The sequence below is a fragment of the Oryctolagus cuniculus genome, chromosome 17 (assembly GCF_051225735.1).
Source record: "Oryctolagus cuniculus isolate XC-2025 breed Fujian yellow rabbit chromosome 17, ASM5122573v1, whole genome shotgun sequence".
NCBI classification, from domain to species: Eukaryota; Metazoa; Chordata; class Mammalia; order Lagomorpha; family Leporidae; genus Oryctolagus; species Oryctolagus cuniculus.
The window spans coordinates 19,990,001-20,001,872 of NC_142883.1; the positions used below are offsets into that span (position 1 = coordinate 19,990,001).

The 11,872-nt window shown below is 53.4% G+C and overlaps 1 protein-coding gene across 1 annotated transcript in view; it reads right to left on the reverse strand.

Annotated features, from left to right (window-relative positions):
* LOC100346229 (amine oxidase [copper-containing] 3) overlaps positions 1 to 10,481 on the reverse strand; it is an 11,475-nt gene extending 994 nt beyond the window's left edge. The window contains exons 1-3 of the mRNA XM_070060659.2: positions 8,761 to 10,481; positions 851 to 1,136; positions 97 to 226 (exon numbers count right to left, since the gene is read on the reverse strand). Coding sequence (XP_069916760.2) covers positions 97 to 226; positions 851 to 1,136; positions 8,761 to 10,357 — 2,013 coding nt within the window. The 5' untranslated portion in view covers positions 10,358 to 10,481. The remainder of the gene's footprint in view (positions 1 to 96; positions 227 to 850; positions 1,137 to 8,760) is intronic.
* Between the last annotated feature and the right edge of the window lie 1,391 nt (positions 10,482 to 11,872).

The following is an 11,872-nucleotide window of genomic DNA, read 5'->3' on the forward strand; positions in this document are numbered from 1 at the left end:
CTTGGGACATCTGGCCTGGGACAGAGCGCGGTGGCTCATGCTGGAGCCCCGGCCTCCCGTCTCACCCCCTCCTCCTCAGCAGTGCCTTCCACCAACCTGCCCGGCGATGGTCTCGTTGTTGATAAAGGCAGCGAAGTCCAGAGTGGGTGTCCAGGGGTCGTTCAAGTTGTAGATGCTGCTGCTACTGGGTTCCTGCTCCTTCCGCTGGGTCACGGCCAGCTGGTACCTGCGGGGGATGCTGGCTAGACACACGAGGCCGTGAGCCTGGCCGGCTGCCTGAACTGCACTGGGCCTTGGGGTGTCGAGTCTTCACTGTCTGTCCCCCTACCCTGTAGAATTCCTGCACTTGTTCAATATTCTGGGTGGCAACATCAATGGACCCATTACCCCGACTGCAGGCAGTAATCCCACTCATCCATCCGTCCACATCTGGCTCTGATATTGAGCCTGAACCTCGCATCCACAGGGACAGGCATCACCTGACTCCTAACCTGTTCAGTCTACCAGATATCTGGGTTCTAGGGCCTGTTCCCTCCGATCTGTGTCCCTCTTACCCTTTGTTTTCTCCTTCCAATGTTTATTTTGATCACTGAAACTTACAGAAAAGTTAGAAGAACTGTAAACACTATTACACCCGTAACCTAGAAGCTACCGTCAGCATCACTCTGTTTGTCTCACCACCCGAGCACCCACCCAGCCATCCTGTAGGCTGCATTTTTTAAGCAGCTAAAGATTCTGGCCGCAGAAGAGGCCGTGTGCTTGTGTGCACCCGCACCCGTGAGAGGTAGCACAGCGTGGGGCCCTTAGAACAGCCCACCTCCCCCGGCCCCCTCCGACAGCCGCCGCTCACCTCCCCCAGCTGAAGGCTCTCTCCACGGAGCTGCTCCGGGGCAGCGGCTCCCCAGAAAAGCTGAGCGGCTGGATGCGGTAGCCCCGGGCGTGACCCCACTTGTTGCTCTGGTTGCTGGCCAGGTACAGGTAGCGAGGGGTGGCGCCCCCCAGGGGGAAGGCAGCCTGCTCCTCCGTCTCCAGCCGTCTCCGGGTCACCTGCAGCCTCTGCATCTGGTGCTCGGGGTGCCAGGGCACAGGCGTGGGGACAAAGGCCATGTCCTCCGCCCAGACCCAGTTCTCCAGTCCTGGAGTGGGGAAGGCTGGTCATGCAGCTGCCCTGGGCCAGGGGAGAGAGGGCTCCAAAGAGCGTCCACCTCCCCAGCACATCCTCCATCCGCCCATTTGGAGAAGGTCTTTTTCCCTGAGGTCAACGCCAGTAAAACTTGCAGAATCCTTGTGCCTGGCCCTCCAGCTACCCTCCTGCTCTGAGGGACTGCGCCTGCGGGCAGTGCTCACCCTGGGCCCCACGACGTTAGAGGGGGTCTGCCCTCACATGGCGTCCCCGGTGGCATCGCCGGAACTCTCTCACCCCGAAAACAAGGCTCCCGCTCATGGAACCCAGGAGTCGTGCGCTAGTAAAGGGCTGGGTGCCTATGTGCGTTGCTGCTGGTACTTCTACTACCACTTAGGACAAAGAAACTCTGCTTGTCCTTACGTCACAGACGGAGCACCTGGGGCTTAGAGGATTTTAAATGATGCGCCCGGCAGCACAACGGTTAGGTCTCCACTTGGGACTTGCGCGTTATATCTTGGAGGGCCTGGGTTCAAGTCCCAGCTCCGCTTCCCAATCCAGCTTCTTGCTAATGCGGATCCTGGCAGGCAGCAGTGATGGCTCATGTGCTGGGGTTCCTGCCTCCCACGGAGGTGGAGTTCTCAGCCCCCAGCTGCGGCCTGGCCCATCTCTGGCTATTGTGGGCATCTGGGGACTAAGGTGGTAGATGGAAGAGCTCTCTTTCCCTCTGTGGTGCTTCCTTTCAAATTAAAAATAAAAACGAGGTGACTGGGCTGGCCAAGAAAGATACAGTTAGTATGGTGGAAGTTCTTTGACTTTTTATTTTTAAAGATTTTTATTTATTTATTTGAAAGTCAGAGTTACACAGAGAGAGGAGAGGCAGAGAGAGAGAGAATGAGAAAGAGAGAGAGAGAAAGAAGTCTTCTCTGGTTCACTCCCTAATTGGCCGCAACAGCTGGAGCTACACTGATCCAAAGCCAGGAGCCAAGAGCTTCTTCCAGGTCTCCCACATGGGTGCAGGGACCCAAGGACTTGGGCCATCTTCCACTGCTTTCCCAGGCCCTAGCAGAGAGCTGGATCGGAAGTGGAGCAGCCGAACTCAAATTGGCACCCATATAGAATGCCGGCACTACCAACGGTGGCTTTACCCACTATGCCACAATGCCGGCCCCTTTTTCTGACTTTATATTGCCAGCATAGAACCCACAACACATGGACAGCAGACGCAGGGGCCAAAGGAAAGAGCATCATACCCTGCAGCTTGGAAGTAGCTCCTATAACTTCTTCGTTTGTTTGTTTGTTTTAAAAATTTATTTGAAAGGCAGGAAGAGTGACATGGAGAGAGATCATCCATCTACTGGTTTACTTTCCAAATGCCCACAAAAACCAGGGCTGGGTTGGAGCAAACCAGGAGACTGGAACTACCTTTGGGTCTTCCATGTGGATGGCAGGTACCCAACTGCTCAAGTCATTGCCTGCTGTATCCCAGGGCGTGCATTAGTAGGAAGCTAGAATCGGAACCAGAGTCAAGATTTGAACTCAGGCACTCCAGTAGGAAATGCAAACATCTTAACCCTTGTGCCAAATGTCTGCCCCCTTCCTATTTTTATTTATTTGCTTAAAATTTTTTTCCTGTCGTTAGGAATGTGGCTGAGAACTGGGAGTGGGGCCAAAGGCACAGTATGTTCTCTGAATATTTGGAGTTTTGAATGATTCTGTTGGAGTCTAACTAGGTCCCATATTAGGAGTTGTCTTACATGACCTGAGACCAGAGAGCAATAAATCAAATCATGCTGGCACTGTCTCCATGCTTTCCAGGGACCAGAAGAGAGCAGAGAAACTTGGTTTCCTTTTGTGGCTTCAGCACTGGTAGTCTACACCCCAGGGTTTTCACCCCGAGGTGACAAAGACTAAGTGCCCCTTCTGTTCCACTCACACGAGTAGGTTCCTGGGACTAACAAAAACAGTAGTCGATGTTTCTGAAGGGCTCACTGTGTCAGATGCTATTCCAAGTGGATTAAAATGTCATCTTTTAGACACAGAGATAAAAGTAGATGTGGTGTGGGTATGTTGATTAGAACATAGACTTAACATGTGTAGCCAAGTCCACTGAGAGGACATCCCAATAACAATGCACACACCTGGAGCCCAAATCTTGGTTTCTAAACACCTTTCTCCAGTGGAAGGAACCAGAGCTCCTTGGGGAAGTGGTTGATTCCAGTACTGGAGCAGGGAAAATTCTAGATGAAATTAGAACAGAAGTAAGGAAGTAGGGACTGTCCCTGTGGCATAGAAGATTAAGCCGCCACCTGCAGTGCTGGTATCTCTGTGGACGCGAGTTAGAGTGCTGGCTGCTCCACTTCCAATCCAGATCCCTGCTAATGCACCTGGGAAAGCAACAGAAGATGGCCCAAGTGCTTGGGCCCCTGCACCCACATGGGAGACTCAGAAGAAGCTTCTGGCTCCTGGCTTAAGCCTGGCCCGGCTCCAGCTATTGCAGCCATTTGGGGAGTGAACAGCGGATGGAAGATCTCTGTCTCTCCCTCTCTCTCTCTCTGTATTTATGCCTTTCAAATAAATGAAAAAAAAAATCATTAAAAAAAAAAAAAAAGGAAGGAAGGGAGGGAGGAAGTATTCACAAAAAGGATGGAAAAGAGTCCAAAGAACAAGGGAATCCACATAAAGGACATCCCAGTGGCCAAAGTTAGGACAAAGTGGAGGTAGTCCTGGGTTATAACTCTTGGACTACAATAAAAAGACCATGGGTGGCCAGCGCTGTGGCTCACTAGGCTAATCCTCCACCTTGCAGCGCTAGCACACCAGGTTCTAGTCCCGGTCGGGGTACCGGATTCTGTCCTGGTTGCCCCTCTTCCAGGCTAGCTCTCTGCTATGGCAAGGGAGTGCAGTGGAGGATGGCCCAAGTACTTGGGCCCTGCACCCCATGGGAGACCAGGATAAATACCTGGCTTCTGCCATCGGATCAGCGCGGTGTGCCGGCCGCAGCGCGCCAGCCGCGGCGGCCATTGGAGGGTGAACCAACGGCAAAGGAAGACCTCTCTCTCTGTCTCTCTCTCTCACTGTCCACTCTGCCTGTAAAAAAAAAAAAAAAAAAAAAAAAAACAAACCATGGGTCCACACAATTATCAATCAACAATAGGAACACATAAATAAATGAAAATGGAGGAATAATTTTTCCTTACAGAGGGTTCCAATTAAGAAATGTATAAGGAATAAGGGAAAAAATAAATGGATAAAGAAAATATAGATACTATCTAGTCTTAAAAAAGAAAGAAACTGGGGTTGGTGCTGTTAAAGGAGGTTAAAGCCCTGATCTGCAGAGTTGGCATCCCATCTGGGTGCCAGTTCAAGTCCCGGCTGCTCCACTTCAGATCCAGCTCTCTGCTGTGGCCTGGGAGAGCAGTGGAAGATGGCCCAAGTGTTTGGGCTCCTGCACCCATGAGAGGAAGCTCCTGGTTCCTGGCTTTGGATTGCCGTAACTCCAGCCATTGTGGCCATCTGGGGAGTGAACTAGTGGATGGAAGACCTCTCTCTGTGTCTGCCCCTGCCTTTCAAATAAATAAATAAATCTTAAAAAAAGAAAGAAAGAAAAAAAAGAAAGAAAGAAACTTTCTCATTCGTGATAACACAGGAGAATCTGAGGGGTGTTAAGTGAAGGAAGTCGGGCATAGAGAGGTGCTAAGTGCCACATGATCTCTCTCCTGTGCAGATCTAAGGAAGTTGAATTCAGAGAAGTAGGGCAGAACAGGGGTTACCAGGGGCTTGTGGGGCTTGTGGGGGTGGTGGAGATGCTGGTCAAAGAATGCAGAATTTTAGTCAGAAGAGAAATCTGCTGTACAACATGGTGACAGTACTTAAAAACCCTGCATTGCATTCTTGCAAATTGATACGAAAGATTTTAAGTGTTCTCACCATTAAAAAATGTCTTTTTGTTTTGTTTGTTTTGTTTTTTGACAGGCAGAGTTAGACAGTGAGAGAGAGAGAGACAGAGAGAAAGGTCTTCCTTTTCTGTTGGTTCACCCCCAAATGGCCACTACAGCCGGTATGCAACGCCAATCCAAAGCCAGGAGCCAGGCACTTCCCCCTGGTCTCCCATGTGGGTGCAGGACCCCAGGACTTGGGCCATCCTCCACTGCACTCCTGGGCCACAGCAGAGAGCTGGACTGGAAGAGGAATAATAGGGACAGAATCCGGCACCCCAACTGGGACTAGAACTCGGGATACCGCACCGCAGGTGGAGGAATAGCCTAGTGAGCCACGGTGCAGGCCTAAAAAAAATTTCTTTTAAAAGATAAGTATATGTGGTAGTGAATGTTAATTAGCTTGATTTAGTGATTCCATGATGTACACATATTTCGGAACAGCATGTTGTATATCATAATATATATAATATGTATATTATTATATATTTTATATACCATAATATATAATATATAATATTAATATAATAGTATGTATATAATATATTATTAATATAATATTATCATATATATTTTATATCATATAATACAATATATAATAATATATATGATATAATATATAACATATATATAATTTGTATTTGTCAATTTAAAAACCATCTAAAAAACAAACAAGAAAAAATAAAATACCAGTAATGAACTAGCAAATGAAACATGTTCGATGAAGCCTACTAAAATTAGATGTTAAAAATAGTGGACAATGGGGCCGGTGCTGGGGCACAGCAGGTAAAACCGTCTCCCCAAGTTCCGGCATCCCATATGGGTGCCAGGATGGGCGCTGGTTCTAGTTCCGGCTGCTCCACTTCCAATCCAGCTCTCTGCAATGGCCTTGGAAAGCAGTAGAAGACGGCACAAATGCTTGGGCCCCTGCACCCAGGTGGAGACCTGGAAGAAGCTCCTGACTCCTGGTTTTGGATCAGCACAGCTCCCACCATTGCAGCCATCTGGGGGGTGAACCAGAGACTGGAAGACCCCCCCCCCGCCTCTCTGTAACCCTGCTTTTCAAATAAATAAATACAGCTTTTTTAAAAATAGTGGACAAAATTTTGAGAAAATAAGAAATAGAATATTTGCATTGCATCTATTTTTCCCCAAGGTATATAACAGGAAATGCAAAATATTAACTTTTACAGTGGAGAAATCAGGAAAATACCACCTTAACCAAGTGCACAAGGTCAATATCACAGGCAGTAAGACCCAGTGACATCATATGCCCTTGACATGATGGACACCCCAAGAAGTATATAACATTTCTGTGGTTTTCTTGCAAAAGAAAAAAACTGTCAATCTAATCACAACCAAACATCAGCGAAATCCAAAATGAGAGACACTGTACGAAATAACTGACCAGCTCTCTTCTCAATGCCAAGGTCATGAGAGATGAGGAAGCCTAGCAAGCTGTCAGGAACCAGGTGACACCGCCAGGTAACTGCACGCAGTGTGGGCACCTGGATGAGCCCCCGGGACCGAAAACGAGTGCTGTGCAAACCAATGACATCCGAATAAGGTCTGGAGAGTCACTGACAGGTTTGGAATAGTGTTAATTTCTTGTTTTTCTTTTGATCTTTGTGGTTTTTCAAAATTTTTATTGGGGTGGGCATTGTGGCACAGCTGGTTAAGCAGATGGCGCAAATGCCTGGACTCCTGCCGCTCATGTAGGACATCTGGGTGGAGCTCCAGGCTCCAGGATTCGGCTTGACCCAGCCTTGGCCGTTGTGCCCATTTGGGGAGTAAACCAGCAGATGGAGATCTATCTATTTCTTCCTTTCTCTGTCTCTGTCTCTCTGTCTCTGTCTCTCTCTCCCTTCCTCCCTCCCAAATAGATTAAAGTAGATAAATAAATATGCATTAGCATGTAGCTAGAGTTAGAAGCAGAACCAAGACTTGAACCCAGGCACTCGGATATGGAATAAGGATGTTCCAGCCAGCATTTTTTTTTTTTTTTACAGGCAGAGTGGACAGTGAGAGAGAGAGACAGAGAGAAAGGTCTTCCTTTTGCCGTTGGTTCACCCTCCAATGGCCGCCGCGGCCGGCGCACCACGCTGATCCAAAGGCAGGAGCCAGGTACTTCTCCTGGTCTCCCATGGGGTGCAGGGCCCAAGCACTTGGGCCATCCTCCACTGCACTCCCGGGCCACAGCAGAGAGCTGGCCTGGAAGAGGGGCAACCAGACAGAATCCAGCACCCTGACCGGGGCTAGAACCCGGTGTGCCGGCGCCGCAGACGGAGGATTCGCCTAGTGAGCCGTGGCGCCGGCTCAGGCAGCATTCTAACAGCTGCACCTTGTGATTTTTTTGAGAGTCAGAGACAGTTCCCATCTGCAGGCTTACTTCCTAAATGCCTGCAATGGCTGGAGCCAGAGGTAGGCGGGGCTGAAACCTGGAGCCAGGTGCTCAATCCGGGATTCCTCCATCAGCCAGCAGAGCCCAGGCTACTTGGGCCGTCACAGCTGCCTTCCAGGGTCTGCGTGAGCAGGAAGCTGGATCAGGAGCCAAGCCACATACTGAATCCAGGTTCTCCTATGTGAGACGTGGGTGTTTTAACACTAAGTTAAGCACCTGCTCCAGCCCCCTGGTTTTGATCATTGCCTGTGGCTATGTAAGATATTAACGACAGGGGATGCAGAGGAACGGAATACGGGACTCTGGCTGCAATGTCTGCAACTTCCTGTCCATCAAAACTTACTTTGAATGAGCAGGTTTTAAACGGCATTATTAATCCACGTCAGGATGCTACCCAGGAGGCCCTGTCAGCTTATTCTCAGCGCTTGAGTAAAGTGCGGGACACAGAGGTTGCACCTAAGAACGCTCCTATCCCACCCAACGTTGCTGGAGCTCTCGGTGCCGCTGGGTGAGCACGGAGGCCTCCCGAGAGCAGGGCTGCTGTTTCTTTGGCTGCATTGCATGGTGGAGAGCTCGGCCTGCTGTGTGCACTCAGCAAACCCGCACTGCTTGCTTGAACGATGCTGTTACTCGGCACAGCATACGCACATTACGATCCCATTTGGATGGGAAAAATCAAACTATGCACACCAGCACAACATCTTTGTCCACAGTACACGGTGCAATAAATCCCACAACTACAGAGCATGGAAGCCTGTTTGCTTTAAATATAGATTTACCAAGCGGCTAAGAGTGAAGACCCAGGAGGATGGCTTTGACAGGTATGCCAAACATTTTTGCATTTTTAAAAATTTTTTTAAAACCAGGAGACTGGCTGGCGCCGCGGCTCACTAGGCTAATCCTCCGCCTGTGGCGCCGGCACACCGGGTTCTAGCCCCGGTCAGGGTGCTGGATTCTGTCCCGGTTGCCCCTCTTCCAGGCCAGCTCTCTGCTGTGGCCCGGGAGTGCAGTGGAGGATGGCCCAAGTGCTTGGGCCCTGCACCCGTGTGGGAGACCAGGAGAAGCACTTGGTTCCTGCCTTTGGATCAGCCTGGTGCGCCGGCCGCAGCACACCGGCTGCAGCATTCATTGGAAGGTGAACCAACAGTAAAGGAAGACCTTTCTCTCTGTCTCTCTCTCTCACTGTCCACTCTGCCTGTCAAAAACAAACAAACAAACAAACAAAAAACCAAAAAACAAAAAACAGGAGACTTCAGTCCACTCTTCTGGCAACCTAGCCCTCTCCCAGGACGCCTTACCTGCTACGTCCAGATCCACCTTGAAGTGGGCGCTGTGGGTGTGGACCGTGCCCAGCGTGTGCACCCCGACTTGGTTCCCAAACGTTCGGGCAGCACCAAAGAAAAAGGATGAGCTGATGTAGCCGGTGGCGTGGAATTTGACCTCCACGGCCCCGTTGGGGTGGAACATCATGTCCCACACATAGTCGTAGTTGAGCATGGTGGACACAGACCTGACGATCAGCACTGTCTCCACGACGCCCCCAAAATAGTGGGAGTGGATGTCCGAGTGGTGGCGCCGCAAGGGCAGGCCCTGGTTCTGCTCAAACACACAGAAGGCATCACGCACCGTCTTGGGGGTCTGGGACTCCAAGAGGAAGTGCCAGTCCACGTAGGTGGCCAGGGACGGGCAGTCCACGCCACGAGTCAGCGGCGAGGAGAAGTGGCCCAAGCCAAAGCCACCATCAGTGTACCGGCTTCGGAGAGCAGCAGGAGAATTGCCCCCGTAGATGGTCAAGGCCTCCTGGACGCTGATCTCATAGGCCAGCCGCTCCCCCTTGAAGCGCACATCGAAGACCCGTGGGCCGCTGAAAGCTCCCAGGCCGAAGGAGAAGGTCCACAGGGAGGAGGCCACGCGGGTGCCCTGGACGCTGAAGCGAGGGCCCTGGGGGTGGAACTGCAGAGGCGGCGCCAGGCCTGGGGGCACCTGGGGCTTCAGCGACCACCACCCACCTGTCCCGTTGTTTGGGATCAGCACCACGTTCACCTGGCCGGCCTCAAACTGCTCCTCCAGCTGGGCCAGGCTCTCATAGTAGCGGCCTTGATAGAACACCTTCCGGATGCGCCAGCGGGCAGGGTCCAGGGCCTTGTGGTCGACCAGCAGCTCCAGCCCCACAGGGTTCAGGAAGAATCCAGCCCCCACGATGTTGTAGTAGAGGCCAAACCAGGTGGCCCGGTCCCCGGACTGCAGGCCCCGGGGGGCTGTGTTCATTGTCACCAGGTTGCGTGCCCCGGGTTTGTAGAAGCAGCAGTGGTGCAGGAGCCCGGCGGCGCGGGGCAGCTCTCTGTCGAAGATCATGTCGTCTATGTCCAGGTACTCTCGGGCCAGCACGGGGCGCCGGTAGTAGGGCAGGGGGCCCCCGTGCCGCTCCACCGTCACGTCCCGCATGTAGCTAGGGTGAGGCAGCGGCCCCACCAGCAGCTCACTCACGTTGGGCTGGGGCTGTGCACCAAAAAAGACGATGGCCAGCGCCTCCCGGGTGGGTGCGGGGCCTCCTCTGTCCAGGTGGGCCAGGGCCGCAGCCTTGGGGGGCAGCTGCAGCTCCACCGAGAAGACGCAGTTGTCTGAGGGCTGGGCCTGGGCCGCGTCCACCAGCCCTGGCCCCAGCTGCTGGGTCAGGAAGCTCATGACAGCTGCCAGCTCCTGTGGGCTCAGGTCTGCAAACAGCTGGCTCTGGCCAGGGTGTGTCCAGCTCTGGGCGCTGGGGGACGCCGAGGGGCAATGGGGAGCCCGGCCTGCCACGCAGCCTCTCCCATCTGCGTCCTCACTCCCAGCCCTGCTGTCACCCATCCTTGCCACCAGAAAACCGCAGAGGAGCAAAACAAGGAAGGCGGCCATTGCGAAAGCTCCCCTCCTGCTCAGAGGGGAGCCTGCACGGACAGGACCTGGGCGCAGGATGCCCGCTCAGCCTCTGGACAGTCCCTGCCTCTGTGCCGGCTGCTGGGCAAGAGGCCTGCCAGCTAACGGGAAACACAAGCAGCCTGGGCCCAGGGGCTGCAGGGGTGGAGCCAGGGGGCAGGGGTCAGGCTGGATTCAGGGGGCGGGGCTGAGGTTGAACCTGGACTTTGAGTGGCCTGCGCGAGCCTCTGTCCTCCTGTTTGGTATCAAACAATGCCGTCAGGCTCAAAGTTGGGAAGGGTGGGTTTCTCTCTTTCCCTCCCCCTGCAGGAGGAGCTCAGCTCTTGGCCCCAAGGCTGCCTGGGAGCTCACCTGGATCCTCTGCAGACCGACCCTTTCTTCCCCCACCAGTTTGCCCTCTAGGCTCCGCTGTCTGTCCTCTGCAGGGCACCCCGCGCCCTGCAGCCCCGGGAGGATCTGGGGGCTGCAGGCCTGAGCCGGAACAGCCTCCCGTCACTGGGAAATGTGTGGGGTGTGGGGTGGGACAGGTCAGAGGCTGGACGGTTCCATGCAGGGCAGGGGGGCAGGGGGCAATGGGGGAGCAGGACCCTCAGGTCTCCCCCTGGAGCAGGGTGGACCCACAGGCCAGGTCAGAGGTCACGAGGCATGCAGGGAAAGTGGCCACGGAGTTAACCCCGCAGCCCCCAGCCCTCTGCTCTACCACGGAGCAGACACAGAGGGTGAAGCTGCCTCTCACGGCTGACGGCTGGGCAGCTGCTGTCACCCGCGCAGCCTGGTCCTGAGGGGACCCGGGACGGACTGAGGATTCCAGACAGCGACTTGCTTTCCTCGTGCGACTGGGAGAACCCTCTCCCACCTGGACATGCCCAGGGAGACTTCCCCAGAAGAGACCTTGGAGCTGACCTGAGGTCAGTGCGCGCCGGGCCAAGAAGGGGAAGGGCGGCCCAGCCACAGGGAACAGAAGGAGCAAAGGCACAGAGACCTCCAACAGCTGCCCGGGGGCAGGAAGCAGGCAGCGGCCAGCCTTCTGGCGTGAGGTGGGGACAGGCATGGAGCCGGGCACAGGAGGTACCATCACAAAGCCTTGTGTGGCCCCTGTCTGCAGCCAGGAGCCCATCACAGGAAGACGCGAGACACCTGGCACCTGGGAGAGTTAAGCCAGGGAGATGGGCACTGGCAGGACCATCCACCATGTTTACACCACTGGCTGTGTTTTTGTTGAAATTCACCAGGTTTCCTCTCCCTTGCTCTTAAAAAAAAAGATTTATTTATTTATTTATTTGAAAGTAAGAATTACACAGAGATAGAGAAGGAGAAGCAGAGAGAGAGGTCTTCCATCCGCTGGTTCACTCTCCAAATGGCCACAACGGCCGGAGCAGAGCCGATCCGAAGCCAGGAGCCAGGAGCTTCTTCTGGGTCTCCCATGTGTGTGCAGGGGCCCAAGGACTTGGGCCATCTTCTTCTGCTTTCCCAGGCCACAGCAGAGAGCTGGAT